Raw genomic sequence first — 25,072 nt, forward strand, 5'->3', positions numbered from 1 at the left:
GTGAAAGAAGATGAGTTGGATGGAGAGAACACACAAAACAAACTGATTCTCTATTAGTTAAGTTAACCAAACTTAAAGTATAATAATTTTTGTTTCTCTTAAGGTAAATGATCATGATGCCAGGCGGAGACTAATTGTATCCAACTTACGAGCATCACCCCAGGGACGGCCGGGGCAGAAAACAACAACAACAAGAAAAAGAAGAAAAAGAAGAGGATAAAGAAAAAGATCAAGAAAATGAACAACAAGAAAAACACCAACAACAAGAACAACAACAACAGGAAGATAGACCAGGTTGGTTGGTGCAGCAGACGACGAGAGAGCCAGACCCACAGAGTCACGTGGACCAACACCAGTCTCAGAGGACCACAGAGTCACCAGATGGTGTCAGGGGATCAACAGATGGTGTCAGGGGGTCAACAGATGGTGTCAGGGGGTCAACAGATGGTGTCAGGGGGTTAACAGATGGTGTCAGAGGGTCAACAGATGGTGTCAGAGGGTCAGCAGATGGTGTCAGGGGGTCAGAAAATGGCGCCACAGTGTCAGCAGATGGCGCCACAGAGTCAGCAGATGGTGCCAGAGGGTCAGCAGATGGTGTCGGGGTCAGAAAATGGCGCCACAGTGTCAGCAAGATGCGCCACAGAGTCACCAGATGGGTCAGAGGGCCAACAGATGGTGTCGGGGGTCAGCAGATGGTGCTAGCAGATGGTCAGCAGAGATGGAAAGCAGAGGGCGCAGATGGTGCCAGAGGGCCAGCCAGATGGCAGCAGAGGGTGCACAGAGGGTCAGCAGATGGTGCCAGAGGGTGGTGTGCACAGCAGCAGATGGCGCCACAGAGTCAGCAGATGGTGCCAGAGGGTCAGCAGATGGTGCCAGAGGATCAGCAGATGGTGCTAGAGGGTCAGTAGATGGTGCCAGAGGGTCAGGAGACAGGTTGAGCCGCCAAGAGAACAGAAGCAACAGACCAATAGCTGAGCCTCGTATTGGGAAAGGAGAGGCGGGGCGAGAACACAAGGTGGCAACACAATCTGTACGAGTGAGGACTGAAGCACCTGAGGCTGACGAAGGTAGAGCAGCGTCTGTCAGGGAGAAGAACTATTATCAACAAGAAACAGACCACAGGATTCCTCAGGTTAAAGAGAAACTATCTGATCAGTTAACAGCATATGTGAATAACTTTGAACAACAGAATAATGCTGAACAGTTAAGGATTAATGGAACGATATTATCCCAAATTGCAAGTTCAAGAAGAGAGGATTTGCCTCAGTATCTTCCCAGTGACGACGAGTTATTGAGACATTCTGAAATAGGTGAACAATTACCATCAAGAACTGTTAGAACATCAGTTGGTTCGCCACAGTTCACAAAAAGCCACAATGATAAAATAAAAGTGATGGAACCTCAGTATAGTGGAGCAACACGTTCATGCGTTCTTTTGCCAAACGGTACTGTTGTCTGGCAAGAAACAGATACATCGGTGTGTCGTGGAAAGGCGATGAAGGCTGCGGAAGACGCGGCCAAGAGTGTAGCCAACCTCACCTCCTCCCCCGCCACCATCAGTCCTCTCATGTTGACCAGAGCCGCACACCAGCTGTCAGCACTAGTGGAACACGCTCTTCAGGACCCAGCAGTAAGTTGTGTGTTAGTGTTGTGTGTTAGTGTTGTGTGTTAGTGTTGTGTGTTAGTGTTGTGTGTTAGTGTTGTGTTAGTGTTGTGTGTTAGTGTTGTGTGTTAGTGTTATGTGTTGTGTGTTAGTGTTGTGTGTTATGTGTTAGTGTTGTGTGTTAGTGTTGTGTTAGTGTTGTGTGTTAGTGTTGTGTGTTAGTGTTGTGTGTTAGTGTTGTGTGTTATGTGTTAGTGTTGTTGTGTGTTAGTGTTAGGTGTTAGTGTTGTGTGTTAGTGTTGTGTGTTAGTGTTATGTGTTAGTGTTGTGTGTTGCGTTGTGTGTTGTGTTGTGTGTTAGTGTTGTGTGTTAGTGTTGTGTGTTAGTGTTGTGTGTTAGTGTTGTGTGTTAGTGTTATGTGTTAGTGTTTTGTGTGTTAGTGTTGTGTGTTAGTGTTGTGTGTTAGTGTTGTGTGTTAGTGTTGTGTGTTAGTGTTGTGTGTTATGTTGTGTGTTAGTGTTATGTGTTAGTGTTGTGTTAGTGTTGTGTGTTAGTGTTGTGTGTTAGTGTTATGTGTTAGTGTTGTGTTAGAGTTATGTATTGTGTTGTGTGTTAGTGTTAGGTGTTAGTGTTGTGTGTTAGGTGTTATGTATTGTGTTGTGTGTTAGTGTTATGTGTTAGTGTTGTGTTTTAGGTGTTATGTATTGTGTTGTGTGTTAGTGTTAGGTGTTGTGTTGTGTGTTAGGTGTTATGTATTGTGTTGTGTGTTAGTGTTAGGTGTTAGTGTTGTGTGTTAGTGTTGTGTGTTAGTGTTATGTGTTAGTGTTGTGTGTGTTAGTGTTGTGTGTTAGTGTTGTGTGTTGTGTTGTGTGTTAGTGTTGTGTGTTAGTGCGGTTAGTGTTGTGTGTTAGTGTTGTGTGTTAGTGTTGTGTGCTGTGTTATGTGTTAGTGTTTGTGTGTTAGTGTTGTGTGTTAGTGTTGTGTGTTAGTGTTGTGTGTTAGTGTTATGTGTTAGTGTTGTGTGTTAGTGTTGTGTGGTTAGTGTTATGTGTTGTTTGTGTGTTAGTGTTATGTGTTAGTGTTGTGTGTTAGTGTTATGTGTTAGTGTTGTGTGTTAGTGTTGTGTGTTAGTGTTGTGTTAGTGTTGTGTGTTGCGTTGTGTGTTAGTGTTGTGTGTTAGTGTTGTGTGTTAGTGTTGTGTGTTAGTGTTGTGTTGTAGTGTTGTGTGTTAGTGTTGTGTGTTAGGTGTTGTGTGTTTGTGTTGGTGTTAGTGTTAGTGTTGTGTGTTAGTGTTGTGTGTTAGTGTTGTGTTTGTTATGTGTTAGTGTTTGTGTGTTAGTGTTGTGTGTTGTGTTGTGTGTTAGTGTTTGTGTGTTAGTGTGGTTAGTGTTGTGTGTTAGTGTTGTGTGTTAGTGTTAGTGTTATGTGTTAGTGTTGTGTTAGTGTTTTGTGTTGCGTTGTGTGTTAGTGTTAGTGTTATGTGTTAGTGTTGTGTGTTAGTGTTGTGTGTTAGTGTTGTGTTAGTGTTTTGTGTTAGTGTTGTGTGTTAGTGTTAGTGTTATGTGTTAGTGATGTGTGTTAGTGTTGTGTGTTAGTGTTGTGTGTTAGTGTTGTGTTAGTGTTATGTGTTAGTGTTAGTGTTATGTGTTAGTGTTGTGTTAGTGTTTTGTGTTAGTGTTATGTGTTGTGTGTTAGTGTTATGTGTTAGTGTTGTGTTGTGTGGTAGTGTTGTGTTAGTGTTTTGTGTTAGTGTTTTGTGTTAGTGTTAGTGTTGTGTGTTAGTGTTGTGTGTTAGTGTTGTGTGTTGTGTTGTGTGTTAGTGTTGTGTTAGTGTTGTGGTTAGTGTTGGGTGTTTTGTGTTAGTGTTTGTGTTAGTGTTTTGTGTTAGTGTGTGTTAGTGTTAGTGTTATGTGTTAGTGTTAGTGTTATGTGTTAGTGTTGTGTTAGTGTTGTGTGTTAGTGTTGCGTTAGTGTTGTGTGTTAGTGTTGTGTGTTAGTGTTGTGTGTTAGTGTTGTGTTAGTGTTTTGTGTTAGTGTTATGTGTTAGTGTTAGTGTTGTGTGTTAGTGATGTGTGTTAGTGTTGTGTGTTAGTGTTGTGTGCTGTTGTGTTAGTTTTGTTAGTGTTATGTGTTGCGTTAGTGTTATGTGTTAGTGTTAGTGTTGTGTGTTAGTGTTGTGTTAGTGTTTTGTGTTAGTGTTGTGTGTTAGTGTTGTGTTATGTGTTAGTGTTGTGTTAGTGTTGTGTTAGTGTTTGTGTTAGTGTTTTGTGTTAGTGTTATGTGTTAGTGTTAGTGTTATGTGTTAGTGTTGTGTGTTAGTGTTGTGTGTTAGTGTTGTGTGTTAGTGTTGTGTTAGTGTTATGTGTTAGTGTTATGTGTTAGTGTTATGCTTATGTGTTAGTGTTTGTGTTAGTGTTTTGTGTTAGTGTTGTGTGTTAGTGTTAGTGTTATGTGTTAGTGTTAGTGTTATGTGTTAGTGTTGTGTTGTTTTGTGTTAGTGTTATGTGTTAGTGTTAGTGTTATGTGTTAGTGTTGTGTGTTAGTGTTGTGTGTTAGTGTTTGTGTTAGTGTTGTGTGTTAGTGTTGTGTGTTAGTGTTGTGTGTTAGTGTTTGTGTGTTAGTGTTATGTGTTAGTGTTAGTGTTATGTGTTAGTGTTGTGTGTTAGTGTTGTGTGTTGTGTTGTGTTAGTGTTGTGTGTTAGTGTTGTGTGTTGTTATGTGTTAGTGTTAGTGTTATGTGTGTTAGTGTTGTGTTAGTGTTTTGTGTTAGTGTTAGTGTTGTGTTAGTGTTGTGTTAGTGTTTTGTGTTAGTGTTAGTGTTGTGTGTTAGTGTTGTGTTAGTGTTATGTGTTAGTGTTGTGTTAGTGTGTTAGTGTTGTGTGTTATGTGTTATGTGTTAGTGTTGTGTTATGTGTTAGTGTTGTGTGTTAGTGTTTGTGTTGGTTTGTGTGTTAGTGTTATGTGTTGTGTTGTGTGTTAGTGTTATGGTTAGTGTTGTGTGTTAGTGTTTGTGTGTTAGTGTTATGTGTTAGTGTTGTGTTAGTGTTTTGTGTTAGTGTTAGTGTTATGTGTTAGTGTTGTGTTAGTGTTGTGTGTTTGTTATGTGTTAGTGTTATGTGTTAGTGTTGTTAGTGTTTGTGTTGTGTGTTAGTGTTGTGTGTTAGTGTTATGTGTTAGTGTTGTGTGTTAGTGTTGTGTGTTAGTGTTATGTGTTAGTGTTGTGTGTTAGTGTTGTGTTGGTGTTAGTGTTGTGTGTTAGTGTTGGTTAGTGTTGTGTGTTAGTGTTGTGTGTTAGTGTTATGTGTTTTGTGTTAGTGTTGTGAATCAAGATGAAACAAGGTAGGAGGATTAATCTTCGTGTGATCCATAACTCTTATTAATGTGTTGGTGATGATGACAGGTCGCGAGCAACATGGTGTCAGCCTTGAGTAACCTGCTGGATGTGAACGATTCGGTTGTGGCAGAAGGCGAGAAAACCAGCAACGTCACCACACACTTAGTCAACACCATCAACACTTTAGTTCAAAATATACCTGTTGAAGTGGGTCATTCTGTCGACTTCAGGTAAATTATAACAACAGTCGGGTGAGAGAGAGAGTGTCGGGTGTGTGTGAAAGATCACTTGTATTAGAAAGTCAGGTTTGCGTGTGTGTGTGAGAACTAGATGATTTGAAAGTAAATTTTTACTCTGTTCACAAACTTTTCTCATTCACATTTACAATGAGAGGTATTCAAGCACGTTGTGTGTTTAGTTCTATACACAGAAACTGTCATAGCTATTAGGTGCAAAAAGTGGATGCTCTACACAGTCTTAATATGCCAGCACGGGCGACCTCTGGTGTAATGGTCAGCATCCTCGCCTCGCAAGCGAGCAGATCCGAGTTTGATCCCCGGGCAGGGTGAAACTATGAGCAAGTTTCTTTTCGCCATTTGCCTCTGTCTACCCAGCAGTAATTGGGAACCTGGATGTTAATCGTTTTTGCGGATCGTGTTCCGGGGTAATGGTTTGCCAGTGCAGTTGGCGAGTTGTCCGGTCTTCGGACTATTCCTTGACACTGGGTCATGCAGCTCGTTAACTTAGGGTGTGGTTGTTGTGTTGGTGACAGCTTCTACACCTTAAACAAATTCACGCCTAGGTGGCCCTTGGGCCGACCATCCTCGTTACATGAGGGGCAACCATCATTAATATGTCAGCTATATTTTCGTTTGAGCTAGTGCTGTACCATTGTTCAAGTGTATGGCCATATGTCTGGCCACACACTTTACATTTAGTCTTGTTCACATCTGCTTGAAGGATATACTGCCAGAGGTATTTATATATTAACCTAAGGCTAGCAGTTACAACATCTTGTGATCTTGTTACTTGGTGAACATTGGATTGACTAGTGCCTGTTTACAATTGTTTGCTTGCGTCAAATTCATCACAAGTTCCTTCCTAATTACAGTTTTAATTTTTTTTTACTGTTAAAAAAAATATAACTGTAATTAGGAAGGTTGTATTTAACAGTGTCTTTGTTTGACGCAAGATTAGCTACGTTATCACTCTGTCATGTTCTTTGAGGCCTATGTGAGAAGGGATCCACAGCAGTTTGATCTTGACACCCCGGTCAACGAGGCACTTATATTTGTGTCTGGCTTCAGAGACAAGCGCGTGACAACTTAAGGATGGCAAGGACAATCAATGATGATGAGAACTGTGTGTACCAGTGGTTTTTAACAACTTTTAGCTGTGAGTCTGGCAAATAATTCAGCTTTAGAGTGGATGCCAAGTAATGGAATATAACTCCTTTTTCAGTTGTATTACCGTTAGTTTGAGTTACACTGACAGCACTTCCAGCCCTCCCACAGGCGGTGTTAAGAGATCCATCAGTGTAGATGGTCTGTGTGATATTATCATCAGTCTGTAGAGTGTGTATGTGTTCAAGAGCTCTCAATTTGGCAGTGTGTTGGAGATAAATGCTTTGTATAATTAATTTTTTAGGCGGATACGTCGGTATTGTGATATCGAAGGGAACTGTCCGCCAGGTGGCAGGAAGCGCTGTTGTGTCTCAACTTTGTACAGGTGGTCTAGTCCAAACATCTTCATATGTAGCTGTAGTTTGGATCCATTTAGACTCAGTAGTCCCATGGTTTATACATTCTAGCAATTTTAAGGAAACAATGTTATCAGGATCACCACGCAGAAGCCTCAGGGCTATCATGAGGTTGACTTCAATTATTCTATTTTTAACACTGGGTATACCTAGTTCTTTCCTCATATTAAGTACTTTAGTGCTCATGGGACATCCTAGGATAACTCTTGAGGGCTTTATTTTGCATTCTTTTCGAGCTTGTCAATATTTTGTTTTTCTCTCACAGAGGACCAGGACAGATGCATGTTAATCTAGCAGACTTTACATAGTGTACCCGGTAAAATTCTGTTGGGTCTCAGGCTGTCAGTACATTGGCGGGTTAGCTGTTGTATGGTAGGTGAGGTACAGGTGATAGTTAGCTGTTGTATGGTAGGTGAGGTACAGGGGATAGTTAGCTGTTGTATGGTAGGTGAGGTACAGATAGTTAGTGTTGTATGGTAGGTGAGGTACAGGGGATAGTTAGCTGTTGTTTGGTAGGTGAGGTACAGGTGATAGTTAGTGTTGTATGGTAGGTGAGGTACAGGGGATAGTTAGCTGTTGTATGGTAGGTGAGGTACAGGGGATAGTTAGCTGTTGTATGGTAGGTGAGGCAGGTGATAGTTATTGTTGTATGGTAGGTGGGTACAGGTGATAGTTAGCTGTTGTATGGTAGGTGAGGTACAGGTGATAGTTAGCTGTTGTATGGTAGGTGAGGTACAGGGGATAGTTAGCTGTTGTTTGGTTGTGTTTTTTTATGAAAATTAAAATTGTGGTATTTCCTCAAGTTCCGAAATGCAAGGTATTTGGTCAGGCCATTTTTTTTTACTTCCAAACGACATATTTTTGGAAAGTTAAAACTAACGAGTTTATTTAGTAAAGATAGTCTATATTTCTTTTGGAAAATGTATATGAAGGTGATTTAAAACTTACGCACACATTATGATTTATATTTTCTAAATATCTTTAATCATTTCAAAAGTCATTAATTTAAATTAAATACTCGATTCTTACACCAGCATGTAGAATGGTCCTGTTGAATGAAATTTGAACAAAATCCAGGATATGAACCCAAGTGCATAAACTCAAATATTAAACACACACACACACACAGACACGCACACACACACACACACACACACACACACACACACACACACACACACACACACACACACTAAAGATCCCTGTTGTTTCAGATCAACTAATCTTGTACTGGAGGCGAGGCTGGTAGACGCCGCCGCCGCTACAGACAACATTACTTTCACTCCTCTACCGACTGATGACCATGACAGCAGACACAAGAGAAGTATGGAGTCTTCCCTTACACAGGTATGTTTATGCATCACTCTTTATAGCAGTGTTCTCTTGTTGAAGACGTGTGAGGTACTGTGGCTGTGTGAGGTACTGTGGCTGTGTGAGGTACTGTGGCTGTGTGAGGTACTGTGTCTGTGTGAGGTACTGTGGCTGTGTGAGGTACTGTGGCTGTGTGTGGAGGCACTGTGGCTGTGTGAGGTACTGTGGCTGTGTGAGGTACTGTGTCTGTGTGGAGGTACTGTGGCTGTGTGAGGTACTGTGTCTGTGTGAGGTACTGTGGCTGTGTGAGGTACTGTGTCTGTGTGAGGTACTGTGTCTGTGTGAGGTACTGTGTCTGTGTGAGGTACTGTGGCTGTGTGAGGTACTGTGGCTGTGTGAGGGATGGCGCATAAGCCCACTATCATGTGGACACGTCATGGCGCCTACCAACCACTGCCCCACTGCCTTGCTGATTAACCTTGATAAGTAAAAGGATACGGGAGTAAACACCGAACTAAAAATCACCGGTGGATGAAGGCAATGCATGATGGACAGGTTACTAAGGCGAAACCAAACAAACTTGGCTATCGGCAGTCCATTGCAACACTTTCACCACTAGATCAGGAAAAAGGGAGAGCCAAGATGTGTGGTTGCAGCCTGTGCTCCTGCCTCACCACATAAATCAACTCACGTGCAGCCAACACCCAGCTCATCATACTTCTCATCATCATCAAAACCCCTATACCCCCACAAGTCCTAGGGCAACGGACGAGTGGCGACGGGGACAAGCAGAGAGTACTGTCGGGAGTCTCTAGTCACAACTCTGCACATGAGCGGCACAGATAAGATCGTGGTTTATACACTGACATCTAGGCAGCAGTGCAATCCGATCCTGTCTGTGCGACTAAGCAGCCCTTTCGAGAGCCGCTCTGCTCACCCCACATGGGGAGAGGGCTAATAAAGGTGTCCTAAACAGCCTGTCTAAAGAACCCAACCTGGCTGAGCAACCGCACCCAGTAAGGTCATCGTTATGCGGTCGAAAAGACAGTCATAATCACAGATCAAATAAAAAAAAAAAACTATACAACCTCTTACGGTCACTGGATGGAATGTCAGGACCCTTCTGGATACTGGCACAAATGAGCGTCCTGAAAGAAGAGCTGCCCTTGTGACAAAACAGCTGGCGAGGTATAACATCGACATACCAGCCATTAGTGAGTCCTGGCTCCCAGACGAGGGTCAACTCAAGGAACGGGGTCTGGCTATACCTTCTTTTGGAAGGGTAATCCTGCTGCGGAGAGAAAACGCATTTATGGAGTTGGCTTTGATATCCGCCAATGCATCCTAAACAGGTTACAGAAATGTCTGTTGGGATCAATGAGCGCCTCATGACGCCCCGAGTCCCACTGGATCATTCACGTCATGCATTCTTCATCAGTGCATACGTCCCAACACTGGATGCAGAGGATGACATCAAGGAGGCCTTTTTCGCCGACATTGACAGACTGCTGACCTCTATCCCCAGAAAAAATAAGGTTCTGCTCCTTGATGACTTCAATGCCAGAGTCGGCGGAGATGCTGGCATTTGACAGGGAACCATAGGGAGAAATGGACTAGGCAAGTGTAATCCCAACGGCCTACTCCTCCTCAGCAAGTGTGCTGCACACAACCTATCACCAATACCTTCATTAGGCAAACCGACAAGTTCAAGGATTCGTGGCAACACCTACAATCCAGACACTGGTATCTTATTGACTATGTCATTGTCAGAGAAAGAGATCGCCGAGATGTCCTCATCAACCGTGCCATGCGTGGCTCAGACCACTGTGACACTGATCATCGTCAGAGCCAAGCCCTCACTTCACGGCGCGCCAAAACGATGAAGGCAGCAATTCACTGGAAGAGGTTTTAACACTAAGCGTCTGGAGGATCCAGCAGTAGCACATGCTTTCAGAGAGCAGCTCGAGCATGGGCTGATAAAGAACCCGACAACAAACAACCCAATTCCCAGTGCCAAATAAATTCACGACACTGTCATGGCAAAAGTCTGCAGAGACCCTCGGCCAGATCGAAAGAATACACCAGGACTGGTTTGATGAAAATGACCCGGAAATCAATATACTCGTCGATGATAAACGTGCTTAGTTAGCTGACTGGCAGAACAACCCTCAGTCTCGGACCAAAGCTGACACTGTCTGCAAGAAGAAAGCGTCAGCCCAGCACGAACTTTGCGATCTAAGGATCGACTGGTTTAAAAATAAAACATTTGAAAGACAAAAACTTGCAGAACAACACAAGATGCACGAATTTTTCAATTCCACTAAAACATTTTATGGGCTAATCACTCCTGGAACAGCCCCCCTCCGCTTATCCGATGGTAACTCGCTAATTAAAGACGAAGGAGGCATCCTATGTGGATGTTCTGACTACCCAGCAGGTCCCTCAGCATCCAGAGCTGACCCACCTCAGCTATCCTCCATCCCTGGATGAGGTAACTACTACCATCAGGCCCTGATGGAATCCCACCTGTCTCGATTCTCCTGCAAAATTAGTGGGAAAAGGAGAAAATCCCCCAAGCTCTTTAAGACGCCTCCATCATCAATATTTATAAGAACAAGGGAGACCGGTCAGACTGTGGCAACTACCGTGGGATCTCGCTGCTGTCTGTAGCTGGCAGGATTATCGCCTTAGTCCTCCTAAACAGAGTTCTTCCTGAGGCGGAAAACTTACTCCCAGAATCTCAATGTGGCCTTAGACCATCACATGGTATCACTGACATGATCTTTGCTGACCATCATATACAGGAAAAGTGCAGAGAACAGCGTCGTGACCTGTACATGGCTTTCATCGACCTAACCAAGGCCTTCGACTCGGTTAGCAGGGAAGCCCTCTGGTGGACCCTCAGCCGTTTTGGCTGCCCACCAAAATTCATCGCCATTGTGAGGCAACTCCACGATGGCATGAACGGCAGTGTCCTGCACAATGGCACCCAGTCTGAGTTCTTCCTCATCCAAACAGGGGTTAAACAAGGGTGTGTACTGGCACCAACACTCTTCCATTTTCTTGTTTGCCTTCCTTACTCGTGCCAGTGCTAATTTAGCCGGCGAGGTGGACATCCAGTACTGGATGAAGGGTGTTTTAAACATAAGATGACTCCAGGCAGGAGCAAACGTGTCAGCAGCTTCCATTACTGAACTTCAATATTCAGACAATTTCACCCTTGTAGCTCACATTGAACGTGACCTACAGGAGATGCTGAACACCTACACAGATGCGTATGCACATTCGGCCTGGAGGTTAATGGATTTAAGATTCAGATTCTCTTTCAGCCTGCCCCTGGTTCAACCACACCTCCACCACCCATTCATCTTAACGGTACTACCCTCTCTAATGTTACTTACTTTCGGTATCTCGGCTCCCACCTGTCCACCACCGCGGATACCGATGAAGAGATTCAACATCGGATCAGATGTGCCTCTCATGCCTTTGGCAGACTCCGTACCCGTGTCTTCAGCTGCAGGGAGCTTAAATTATCTACAAAGTTGCACGTATATCGAGCTTTGGTTCTCAACACCCTGCTATATATCAGCACTTGAAAACTTCCACCAACTTAGTCTACGTTCCATCCTCCGAGTTCACTGGGAAGACAAGAGAACAAATACCAGTATTCTTGCTGACACCAACTGTAGGAGCATCGAGGCTACCGTTACCCACGAACAACTACGCTGGACTGGCCATGTTACCCGCATGGACGACAGTAGACTGCCAAAGCAGCTACTTTACAGTCACCTAACGAATAGTAAACGTAACGCTGCCGGGCAACTGAAGAGGTATAAGGATAGTCTTAAGACAAACCTGAAAAAGTGCCAAATCGACTCCCTCACCTGGGAGACGATCACTCCACACTGTAATGCTTGGAGGATCACCACATAAGAAGGTGTCAATACTTTCTAGTAAGCCCGACTGCATACCGAGGCAGACAAGTGCCAATGCCGGAAAGACGCTGCCGCACCCCCCCTCCCGCACTATATGTAGCCCCTCACACGTGCAGCATCTGTGGACAATTCTGCTGGTCCCGTATTGTCCTCTGTAGTCTCCTCAGTACTCACCAACCAAGGAGACATCCTTAGTAACTCATATCATTCTATCATGGCTGGATGATCGTCATACTTGAGTCCGAGTGACAGCAAAGTAGTAGTCGTGTGTGACAGCAAAGTAGTAGTCGTGTGTGACAGACACAGTACCTCACACAGACACAGTACCTCACACAGACACAGTACCTCACACAGACACAGTACCTCACACAGACAGTACTTCATAGGGTTATAAGAAAATTCTTTTTGATGTTTGTAATAATAACTTAGTGTTGTTTGTATAATATTAAAGTTATCAATTGTGTTGTCCACAGGAACTGTTCTTAAGACTGCCTCCACAAGTACTAAGTAAGGCAGGCCAAGACCACGTCAGACTAGAGTTTGTGTCTTATTCCAACGATAAGTTTTTTAGGGATGATCGTGGGGACGGGATGCCTGTGATCACTGCCAGGGTCACCAACACTGTGGTAACCAACCTAACTCAACCTGTTGTGTACCATATACCAGCTGGGGAGCACCACCTCCCTCTCTGTGTCTACTGGGACGACCTCAGTGAGTACTGTTATTGCACAGTGGGGCGGACATATTTGTTTTCATTTTCTCTGTGTGGCTGTTGTTATATATTTTAAATATTACTAAACCTTAATTATTGGTGCCTTTTGGGATGTGCGAGGTGTGGGACTACACCCTATTATTGTATAACCAACTGTAATAATAAGCACTGTTATATAATCAACGATAACATAAACGATTGTAATATATAACCAATTGTCTTCATACTGTAAGATCACGAGTGGTCAGAGGTAGGCATGACAACAGTGACAGTGGGAAGCATGACAACGTGTCAAGCCACTCACCTGACAGCATTCTCCATCCTCTTGGACCCTTTGCCATCTTCCTTCGGCATCCACGGTCAGGCGCTCTCCATCATCACCTACATAGGCCTGGCACTGAGCACAGCTGGCCTCACCGCTACAGTAGCTACCTACGCTTTGTTCAGGTATTTGATTGGTGTACGTTCGTTTTAGCGGTGTTTCTGCCACCTTTCCTGCCCGGGGTGTGGCGATAACAGCCTCTAGTTTGTTGTTAATGTTGAGTTATTATTATAATATTAGTTATTAAGATAATATTGTTGTTATTGTTGTGACAATAATACTGTACACGTACTATATGTATTACACTACCCTGAATATCTTAAGTGTCAGATACTTCCCTGAACACGTCTTATGTGTCAGATACTTCCCTGAACACGTGCCTCTTATATATTAGATACTTTCCTTAAATAATATGTATCTTACGTGTCCAGGACTCTCAACCGTGACCGAAGTGGGAAAATAGTGATGAATTTGTCGTTGGCGCTCCTCTTGCTCAACCTTTTGTTTATCGTGGCAGCACAGCTGAAGCCGCCCTCACCTGCCTGTACCGTTCTCGCAGCTGCTGTAAGTGTCAGGGTGTGTTAAGTGGGTGTCAGGGTGTGTTAAGTGAGTGTCAGGGTGTGTAAGTGAGTGTCAGGGTGTATTTATTGAGCGTAAGGGCGTTTTAAGTGTCAGGGTGTGTTAAGTGAGTGTCAGCGTGTGTTAACTGTCAAGGTGTGTTGAGTGAGTGTCAGGGTGTGTTAACTGGTTTGATGAAAATAATCCGGCAATCAAATTACTCATCGATGATAATCGTGCTGCTTTTACTGACTGGCAGAACAACCCTTAGTCTCGGACTGAGAAGAAAGTGGCAACCCAACAGGAACTTTACAACCTAAAGAACGACTGGCTTAAAAATAAAGCATGTGAAGCACAAAAACTTGCAGATCATCACAAGATGCACGAATTTTTCATTTCCACTAAAATATTTTATGGGCCAGTCACTCGTGGCACACCCCCTCCGCTCATCTGAGGGTAACCTCATAATTAAAGACGATGAAGGACTCCTTCAGCGCTGGAAAGAGCACTACCATTCATTGCTCAACCGAAACACCCATGTGGATGTCCTGATTACCCATCATGTCCTTCAGCATCCAAAGCTAATCCACCTCAGCTATCCTCCACCCCTGGATGAGGTAGCTACTGCCATCAAACAGATGAAAAATATCAAAGCCTCAGGGCCTGGAAGACCTCTGCTTACCAGCCGTCTCCACTCTCTCCTGGAGAATATATGGGAAAAGGAGGAAATCCCCCAAGCTCTTAAAGACGCCTCCATCGTTAATATTTATATGAACAAGGGTGACTGGTCAGACTGTGGAGACTACCGTGGGATCTCACTGCTGTCCGTAGCTGGCAAGATTATCACCCGAGTCCAACTAAACAGACTTCTTCCTGAGGTGGAAAACTTCCTCCTAGAATCTCAATGTGGTTTTAGATCATCACGTGGCACCACTGACATGATCTTTGCTGCCCGCCAGATACAAGAAAAGTGCAGAGAACAGCGTCGTAGCGGGTACAAGGCTTTCATCGACCTAACCAAGAACTTCGACTTAGTCAACAGGGAAGCTCTCTGGTGGACCCTCAGCCATTATTTCTGCCCACCAAAATTCAGTCCCATTGTGAGGCAACTCCACGATAGCATGAACGGCAGCGTCCAGCACAACTGCACCCAGTCAGAGTTCTTCCTCATCCAAACAGGGATTAAACATGGGTGTGTAATGGCACCATCTCTCTTTTCCATATTCTTGGCTACCTTTCTTACTCGTGCTAGTGCCAATTTACCCTGTACATTGAGTACTGGATGAAGGGTCTTTTCAACATAAGACGACTCCAGGCAAGAACAAAGGTGTCGGCAGTTTCCATTACTGAAATTCAGTATGCAGACGACCTCACCCTTGTTGTTCACACTGAACACGACCTACAGGAGATCCTTAACACCTACGCAGACGCGTATGCACACTTCGGCCTTGAGGTGAATGTACGTAAGATTCAGATTCTCTTTTAACCTGCCCCTGGTTCAGACACACCTTCACCATCTATCCAGCTTAACGGTACTACCCTCTCTAATGTTGCCCACTTTTTGTATCTCGGCTCCCACCTGTCCACCACCACGGACATCGATGAAGAGATTCAGCATCGGATCAGATGTGCATCTCAATCCTTTGGCAAACTCCGAAATCGTGTCTTCAGCTGTAGGGAGCTGAAATTTTCTACAAAGCTGCACGTATATCGAGCAGTGGTCTTCCCCACCCTGCTATATTGCAGTGAGACATGAGTCACATACGGGAGGCACCTCAAGGCACTTGAAAACTTTCACCAACGTAGTCTACGTTGCATCCTATGAGTTCGCTGGGAAGACAAGAGAACAAATGCCAGTATTCTCGCTGACACCAACAGTAGGAGCATCGAGGCTACCATTATCCATGAACGACTACATTGGACTGGCCTGCATGGACGACAGTAGACTGCCAAAGCAGCTACTTTACAGTCACCTAATGAATAGTAAACGTAACGCTGGCGGACAACTGAAGAGGTATAAGGATAGTCTTAAGACAAACCTGAAAAAGTGCCAAATCGACCCCCTCACCTGGGAGACGATTACTCCACATAACACTTGGAAGAACACCACTTGAAAATTTATCACTGCTTTCGAGTTAGCCCGACTGCATAACGAGGCAGAGAAACGCCAAAGCTGGAAAGACGCTGCCGCCGCCTCTCCCGCGTTAGAATGTAGCCCTCCACATGTGCAACATCTGTGGACGATCCTGCCGGTCCCGTATCGGCCTCTTTAGTCACCTCAGACCTCACCAACCTAGGTGACATCCTTAATAACTCATATCATTATATCACAGCTGGATGATCGTCATACTCGATTTCAAGTGACAGCAAAGTAGTAGTAGTAATAGTAGTGTGTGTGTGTATGTTAAGTGGTGTGTGTATGTATTAGGAGCATGTGTGTGTTTGTGTTAAGTGGTGTGTATGTATTAGAAGTGTATATTAAGTGTGCATGTTTGTGTGTGTGTGTATGCATAGAAATGAACAAATATACCACAGTACACACACACACCCACAGCTCCACTACCTGGTGATAGCTGCCTTCGCTTGGATGTTAGTGGAGGCAGCCAACATGTACCAACTCCTCATCACCGTGTTCGCCTCAGCAGAGACCAACTTTATGGCCAAGAGAGTGTTCGCTGCCTGGGGTGAGTTCTTGTGTGTCAACGTCTGCCTACATTTTGTATTAATTAGTGTTACAGTATTAGTATTACAGTGTAGATCACCTGAACAATGAACCTCCCGCTCATTTCATCTGAAGATAAAACACTCTGATGAAAAACTAACAACCTACCATAACCTACCCTACACTACCATAACCTACCATAACATAACCTACACTAACTTAACCTACCATAACCTACCCTACACAAACTTAACCTACCATAACCTGACCTACACTACCATAACCTACCATAACCTGACCTACACTACCATAACCTACCATAACCTACACTAACTTAACCTACCATAACCTACCCTACACTAACTTAACCTACCATAACCTGACCTACACTACCATAACCTACCATAACCTACCCTACACTAACTTAACCTACCATAACCCAACCTACACTCAATCCTAACCTACCATAACCTGACCTACACCAATCCTTAACTCTACCATAACCCAACCTATTAATTAACTTAACCTACCATAATATAAGAATTATTATATATTATTACATAGATGAACTTGTGTTGCAGGAGCACTCATCATAGTGTTGTTGTGTTGGTAATGAGTACTCTACTATAGTGGGGTTGTTGTGTTGCAGTACTCATCATAGTGTTGTTGTGTTGCAGGAGTACTCACCATAGTGTTGTTGTGTTGCAGGAGTACTCATCATAGTGTTGTTGTGTTTTAGGAGTACTCATCATAGTGTTGTTGTGTTGCAGGAGTACTCATTATAGTGTTGTTGTGTTGCAGGGGCTCACCATAGTGTTGTTGTGTTGCAGGGGCTCACCATAGTGTTGTTGTGTTGCAGGAGTACTCACCATAGTGTTGTTGTGTTGCAGGAGTACTCATTATAGTGTTGTTGTGTTGCAGTACTCATCATAGTGTTGTTGTGTTGCAGGAGCTCACCATAGTGTTGTTAAAGTTGCAGGAGTACTCATCATAGTGTTGTTGTGTTGCAGGAGTACTCATTATAGTGTTGTTGTGTTGCAGGAGCTCACTATAGTGTTGTTGTGTTGCAGGAGTACTCATCATAGTGTTGTTGTGTTGCAGGAGTACTCATCATAGTGTTGTTGTGTTGCAGGAGTACTCATCAAAGTGTTGTTGTGTTGCAGGAGCTCACTATAGTGTTGTTGTGTTGCAGGAGTACTCATCATAGTGTTGTTGTGTTGCAGGAGTACTCATCATAGTGTTGTTGTGTTGCAGGAGCTCCCATCGTGGTAGTAGCAGCAGCTCTTATCGCTGACCTGGACGTGTACGGCGATGAGAGTCACGGCTTCTGCGTCATCAGCCCCAGACCTAACCCAGCTGTCTACTACTCCACATATATGGGTAACTATTAACCTAACCTAACCCAGCTGTCTACTACTCCACATATATGGGTAACTATTAACCTAACCTAACCTAACCTAACCTAACCCAGCTGTCTACTACTCCACATATATGGGTAACTATTAACCTAACCTAACCTAACCTAACCCAGCCGTCTACTATTACCCACATATGGGCAATCTATTAACTCCAAATCAACTCCAACCCAGTTGTCTACTACTCCACATATGGGTAACTATTAACCCAACCTAACCTAACCTAACCCAGCTGTCTACTACTCCACATATATGGGTAACTATTAACCTAACCTAACCCAGCTGTCTACTACTCCACATATATGGGTAACTATTAACCTAACCTAACCTAACCCAGCTGTCTACTACTCCACATATATGGGTAACTATTAACCTAACCTAACCCAGCTGTCTACTACTCCACATATATGGGTAACTATTAACCTAACCTAACCTAACCTAACCTAACCTAACCCAACCCAGCTGTCTACTACTCCACATATATGGGTAACTATTAACCTAACCTAACCTAACCTAACCTAACCTAACCTAACCTAACCTAACCTAACCTAACCAATCTTTGTTATATAAGATGTAATATATTTATTTGTTGCAGGACCCATCTGTTGTGTCTTAATGGTGAACTGTATAGTGTTCGTGATGGTGACTCGTGTGGTGTGTGGGAGACGACCTCGCTCACACAAACCTCGCTCACCCTCCACCACACCCAGTAAGGAGTCTCCCATCACCCTAGCCCAGGTAAGACTCACCCTTATCACCTGTACCTCACCTACCATACAACAGCTAACTATCCCCTGTACCTCATCTACCATACAACAGCTAACTATCCCCTGTACCTCACCTACCATACAACAGCTAACTATCCCCTGTACCTCACCTACCATACAACAGCTAACTATCACCTGTACCTCACCTACCATACAACAGCTAACTATCACCTGTACCTTACCTACCATACAACAGCTAACTATCACCTGTACCTCACCTACCATACAACAGCTAACTATCACCTGTACCTCACCTACCATACAACAGCTAACTATCACCTGTACCTCACCTACCATACAACAGCTAACTATCCCCTGTACCTCACCTACCATACAACAGCTAACTATCCCCTGTACCTCACCTACCATACAACACTCTATCACCTGCCATACAACAGCTAACTATCCCCTGTACCTCACCTACCATACAACAGCTAACTATCACCTGTACCTCACCTACCATACAACAGCTAACTATCACCTGTACCTCACCTACCATACAACAGCTAACTATCCCCTGTACCTCACCTACCATACAACAGCTAACCATCCCCTGTACCTCACCTACCATACAACAGCTAACTATCCCCTGTACCTCACCTACCATACAACAGCTAACTATCACCTGTACCTATCACCTGTACAACAGCTAACTAACTTGGTAATGTAATAGAGAAATGAGCTAGAATTAGTAACAGGTCATCCACTCTACAAACTGAACTATTTGCCAAACTCACAGCCCTGAAACTTGTTGAAGACACTGCCAGTCTCATCACTGACTCCTTATCCTCACTACTTGCTCTTGATACCCTAAACTCAGATTGTCACCCGCTTGTCACTGAAGCCAGACACAAGCACATGTGTCTTGTTGACGAGGGTATCAGGATCAAGCTGCTGTGGATCCCCTCTCACATAGGCATTAGTGAACGTGATAGAGTTGATGCCTTGGCTAAACTCGCGTCCAACAATGACAATGTTGGGTACATTCTAGAACTGCCAAACAGAAACCTTAAAAACTGTAATCATTAAAGAACCTGCTGATAAATTTGACTCAAGCAAACAAGTGCAAACAGGCACTAGTCGATCCATTGTTTACCATGATGAGCTGTACCAAGTGAAACATGTATATGGAGCAAGTAACAAGATCACTAGATAACAAGATGTTGTAACCTAAAGTAACATTTTTATAATAATAAACTATTAATTGTTATTTAAGGTCATGAGAAGTTAACAAATGTTCGTATATTTGTTAAAACAATGAAGAAAATTATATTAATGAATTAGCAACTCAACTACAACCACAGCTGCCACAAGATTGTTACATTAAATTTTTCTTCATTATATGACGTAAGAGACGGCCTCAACGGGTTTGTGTGAACCTTCATCATCCTCACTGAGACAGATAGTGAAGTAATATTTAGATAGATAGATATATAGACTTGTATTGTGTGTAATAAACGTTTTCGATGAACCTAACGGCAATCTAAGGGCAATGGTGAGTGGCTGAGAACAGTTGATGAGCCTATTAGGAATGTAAGGGCAATGGTGAGTGGCTGAGAACAGTTGATGAGCCTATCAGGAATGTAAGGGCAATGGTGAGTGGCTGAGAACAGTTGATGAGCCTATCAGGAATGTAAGGGCAATGGTGAGTGGCTGAGAACAGTTGATGAGCCTATCAGTAATGTAAGGGCAATGGTGAGTGGCTGAGAACAGTTGATGAGCCTATCAGGAATGTAAGGGCAATGGTGAGTGGCTGGAGAACAGTTGATGAGCCTATCGGTAATGTAAGAACGTGGTGAGTGGCTGAGAACAGTTGATGAGCCTATCCAGGAATGTAAGGGCAATGGTACGGTGGCTGAGAACAGTTGATGAGCCTATATCAGTAATACTTGGGGCAATGGTGAGTGGCACAAGGGGAACAGTTGAATGTTTATATTAGACAGTGTTGCTGGTAATTCAAGACCAGGATACTGCCTACAGTGAACACAAGGCTGGGTGCAGTGCTGTGGGCTGGGTGCAGTGCTGTCAGGCTGGGTGCGATGTTGTCAGGCTGGGTGCAGTGCTGTCAGGTTGGGTGCAGTGCTGTCCGGGCTGGGTGCAGTGCTGTCAGGCTGGGTGCAGATGCTGTCAGGCTGGAGTGCAGTGCTGTCGGAGCTGGAGTGCAGTGCTGTCAGGCTGGGTGCAGTGCTTAACTGTCCAGGCTAAGGTGCAGTGCTGTTAGGCTGGTGCACAGTGCTGTCAGGCTGGGTGCAGTGCTGTCAGGCTGGGTGCAGTGCTGTCAGGCTGGGTGCAGTGCTGTCAGGCTGGGTGCAGTGCTGTCAGGCTGGGTGCAGTGCTGTCAGGCTGGGTGCAGTGCTGTCAGGCTGGGTGTAGTGTTGTCAGCGTGATATACTGTTGCCAGGATGTGTAGTGTTGTCAGCGTGATATACTGTTGCCAGGATGTGTGGTGTTGTCACCGTGATATACTGTTGCCAGGATGTGTAGTGTTGTCAGCGTGATATACTGTTGCCAGGATGTGTAGTGTTGTCAGCGTGATATACTGTTGTCAGGCTGGGTGTAGTGTTGTCAGCGTGATATACTGTTGCCAGGATGTGTAGTGTTGTCAGCGTGATATACTGTTGTCAGGATGGGTGTAGTGTTGTCAGCGTGGTACATATAACACATCACTTTACAATGTATTATAATATGTTTTTACCGTCACCAGGTGCGGGGAGCGGTGACGGTGGTGGCTCTGCTGGGTGTTACGTGGGTGGCAGGAGCGGTCAGTGTTGGCTGGGCTCGCATAACACTGCAGTACATCTTCTGCGTGACCACACCACTACAGGGGGTGATAATATTCGTTGTCCGTGTGGCTCAGCACCCCGAGGCTCGCGCTGCATGGATAACATTGTTCACTACTGGCACCCTCAGACGCCGGCCTCCCACCACACACACCCACTCTACACATTCTTCAGCACATACATCCTCATCTGCCTTAACACCACCTCGCAACAATCATTCTTCACTACGATCCATCTCCACCAAAATTTCACCCAGAACATCCGTCAAACGTCCATCTTCCGTCAAGAGAAATGGTTCAACAGCATACAGTAAGAATGGAAGTGATCACAGGTACAGCATGGGAACATCACGAACTACCATGAGTACACTATTTTCTCGCCTCGTCCATTGCTTTAGTAATAGTGGCTTAGAGCTTGACAAGACAAGACCCCAGGAGGAGATTGTAATAAATAGTCCCACTAAACCAGTACCGACAGAAGCCACGCCTCCTCAGCGCCACGCCTCGTCTCCTCGCCAAGAGTCATTTTTTAGTGAAACATTGCAAGAAAAATCTTTACACAGCAACAAGAATGGGACTTTGTATAGGCCACAGTCATTAATTATGTTACGTCCAGAGAATCGTGGATTTGTTTCAGTTAATCAGCCGTCCAATTCCAAGGATTGTAATGTGGATCAGTTTCCAGGTTTCCTCTCGAGTAATATTATGTCACAAGACTTACCGGAAGCTGCCACACCACAATCTTTGATACCAGGCAGGTCTCTGGGATCCCTCATGCTACTGACGGAGGGTAAGGAGGGCGATGACTCTTCCTGGCACTTTGTTCGTCCTCCCCCTGATGGTCGAAGTGATCCAGTGAATGAAGAGGAGGAGAAGGTGCTTGAAGCAACTGACCAGATCATCCCACTAGCACACGTGGAACACAAGGACAGTATGAACCCAGTAATTGAGTCCGTGAGAACAGAAGCAGCTTTAAGGAGTGGTGACTGTGTTGTTCTTGCTGGACAGCGAGTAGCAACAAAACACTCTATTATGTTTTCGGGACAAGGTAAAGGATCACAGTGGGCAGGAACTCTCATCAGAGCCAACAGTGAAGGACAGGTGGGGTCACCTCACATAAGTCCATCAGACTTACGGAGGTCCGCATCCGTGTTTACCTTGGGTGAGTGGGAGGACCCAAGGTCATCTCTCGCTTGAAGTTAAATACATAACTCTTGTATGTAACATTTAGTCTATCAACTCAGTGAATAAATTCTTAAAGTAAGACAATAAGACTTTATATGAGGGATATTACTGTAACAAACAAGAAGAAACATTCACTCATATTTACTAAAAGTGTTGGTGTGAACTAAGTGATAGTGTTGTGTAGTATACAGCTACTAATACGGTGATGTCTGGTAAACACTGGTTCAAAAACACTTTATATATGTTAAAATACTAAGCAATAGTGTTAGTAATTGTCATGTATTAAACTGACCAACATGAGTGTGAGAGAAGAGCTTTTATTGTGAAGCAAATTGTGGAATGTTCCTCCAACTCTCACTTGTAGGGGAACTGGAGCGTGTGTTGGGTACTGAGTGTGGGTGTTCGGGCAGCATTATGTACTGAGTGTGGGTGTACGAGGAGCATTATGTACTGAGTGTGGGTGTACGGGCAGCATTATGTACTGAGTGTGGGTGTACGGGCAGCATTATGTACTGAGTGTGGGTGTACGGGCAGCATTATGTACTGAGTGTGGGTGTACGAGGAGCATTATGTACTGAGTGTGGGTGTACGAGCAGCATTATGTACTGAGTGTGGGTGTACGAGCAGCATTATGTACTGAGTGTGGGTGTACGAGCAGCATTATTACAAACATTAGTAACACCAACATAGTTCGCCTCTCACGGTCTTACACTCGCATGAAGCATCATGTTATGAATTACTGGATCACCTCGAGGATTTTATATTTTTGACTTGATCTAACAATGAATACAGGGTGCTTGTCTACACTCACAGGCACATGTGTATGACAGGCACATGTGTATGACTGACGCAGGCACATGTGTATAACTGATACAGGCACATGTGTATGACTGATAGTCACATGTGTATGGCAGACGCAGGCACATGTGTATGACTGATACAGGCATATGTGTATGACTGACGCAGGCACATGTGTATGACTGATACAGGCACATGTGTATGACAGACGCAGGCACATGTGTATGACAGACCATGTGTCATTGTGTATGGCAGACCATGTGCTGTATGTGGATTATGGTGTGACCACATGGTGTGGTGCTCACTCATTACACCTCAGGATAAGTTTACAAGAATTGACCCAATACTGTCCTGTGTTGTGCAGTATAATGTATTGAGGATAATTACCGAAGATTGGCCACAAAATATAATGTATTGAGGATAATTACTGAAGAGTGGCCACAAAATATAATGTATTGAGGATAATTACCGAAGATTGGCCACAAAATATAATGTATTGAGGATAATTACTGAAGATTGGCCACAAGATATAATGTATTGAGGATAACTACCGAAGATTGGCCACAAAATATAATGTATTGAGGATAATTACCGAAAATTGGCCACAAAATATAATGTATTGAGGATAACTACCGAAGATTGGCCACAAAATATAATGTATTGAGGATAATTACCGAAGATTGGCCACAAAATATAATGTATTGAGGATAATTACTGAAGATTGGCCACAAAATATAATGTATTACTGGTATATTAATTGGTGCTGTATGTATATAGATGTAAGTGTAGTACATTGATAGTTACTAAGCCCCCAGGTGTTGCCAAGATCCAGTATTGTATTCATAAGTGCTCTAAGTGCTCTAAGTGCTTGGTTCTCTTACTTTATAAGTATTGGCCACAACTGTCATGTCATTTTTCATAAGGGACTGTAAACGTGTTGTTCTGAGTTTAACAAAAAATAGGTCAGTTTGTTTAGCATGTAACAATGAACTAGTCTGTGTGTGCCTCACCAGCAAGTTGTGAATATGGTAGTTGTAGTGCTTGTTATCTTAACACAGATACTGCTAGTGTGGAGACATTAGGTATTACATGTCATTACAGTACTGTATTAGTATTGTGTTCGTGTTGTCGGCCAGCCATGAGTGAATCTCTCTCACTCACTGTTGTCATTCAATATACAAGGTTGGCCCTCTTCAGCTCCCAGACTTTATAGCGTCTACCAGTGTCAGCGGAAAGACCTGTGCTTCGTCCACAGGTCAACACACTCCGGCCCACAACACACTCGGTGATGTGGGCTTAAGAAAGACGCTGTCCTTAATGAAGAAATTTACTCTATAATATAAAACTACGTAGTGTTTTTGGTCAGTACTGGGCATTAATGTATAAGCTAATACTTATTACTACTAATCATCTGACAGTCAGAAACCTTTGTGTGTCACCAACTGTTATTGTGTACAACAAATAAAGTATTATAGTATTATGTAAATCAGTGTTAAGATAATCAGCTCTAGTTTCTTTGTGTATACATGTAATATACATAGTAAATATTACAATGATATTTGTACTGTTTTATTACAAGTTAACCTAACCTAACCTAACCTAACCTAACCTAACCAACCTCAGATACGTAGCCCAAATTAAAATTTTAATAATTTAGAAAATAATTTTCAGAAAGACTGTTGAAATAAATAACTCGCATATCATTATAGACTGTTAACCAGCCAAATAAAAATGATTTTCTGCTTCACTTCGTCATAGTAAATTACTGCTATTCCAAAATACTTGTTAACACTAATATGTCTTGACTCATCCATCAGTAAAGTGTAAGGTTATCTCCAATAGCACTGATTATGTCAGACATAATTGGGGGTATACGGTGTTGTGTACTACAACTTGATCTTGGAGTCTGTGTTAGATGTTCCTCTATCAGTG

The 25,072-nt window shown here is 43.7% G+C and overlaps 2 protein-coding genes across 2 annotated transcripts in view; both read left to right on the forward strand.

Annotated features, from left to right (window-relative positions):
• Positions 1-224, forward strand: part of LOC121879364 — a 38,319-nt gene extending 38,095 nt beyond the window's left edge. Inside the window, exon 13 of the mRNA XM_042385968.1 lies at positions 104-224. Within this exon, the coding sequence (XP_042241902.1) occupies positions 104-220 (117 nt within the window). The 3' untranslated portion in view covers positions 221-224. The remainder of the gene's footprint in view (positions 1-103) is intronic.
• LOC121879363 (adhesion G-protein coupled receptor G6-like) lies at positions 224-24,698 on the forward strand. The gene is made up of 11 exons (XM_042385967.1): positions 224-594; positions 828-1,630; positions 5,004-5,167; positions 7,911-8,043; positions 12,416-12,653; positions 12,888-13,101; positions 13,408-13,540; positions 16,089-16,218; positions 17,451-17,576; positions 18,207-18,349; positions 21,083-24,698. The coding sequence occupies exons 2-11, from the start codon at positions 1,394-1,396 to the stop codon at positions 22,352-22,354; spliced, it is 2,790 nt and encodes a 929-aa protein (XP_042241901.1). The 5' UTR covers positions 224-594; positions 828-1,393; the 3' UTR covers positions 22,355-24,698.
• The last annotated feature ends 374 nt before the right edge of the window (positions 24,699-25,072 follow it).

Source organism: Homarus americanus, unplaced genomic scaffold (genome assembly GCF_018991925.1).
Source record: "Homarus americanus isolate GMGI-L3 unplaced genomic scaffold, GMGI_Hamer_2.0 scaffold16894, whole genome shotgun sequence".
In the NCBI taxonomy this organism is placed as follows: Eukaryota; Metazoa; Arthropoda; class Malacostraca; order Decapoda; family Nephropidae; genus Homarus; species Homarus americanus.

What these genes read in the sequence shown, in the direction of transcription:
- LOC121879363 (XM_042385967.1), top strand. Translation starts at nt 1,394, where the DNA reads ATGGAACCTCAGTATAGTGGAGCAACACGTTCATGCGTTCTTTTGCCA. An exon ending in GCTACCTACGCTTTGTTCAG is followed by an intron (nt 13,102 to 13,407) that starts GTATTTGATTGG and finishes TTACGTGTCCAG; the next exon opens with GACTCTCAACCGTGACCGAA. An exon ending in GTACCGTTCTCGCAGCTGCT is followed by an intron (nt 13,541 to 16,088) that starts GTAAGTGTCAGG and finishes ACACACCCACAG; the next exon opens with CTCCACTACCTGGTGATAGC.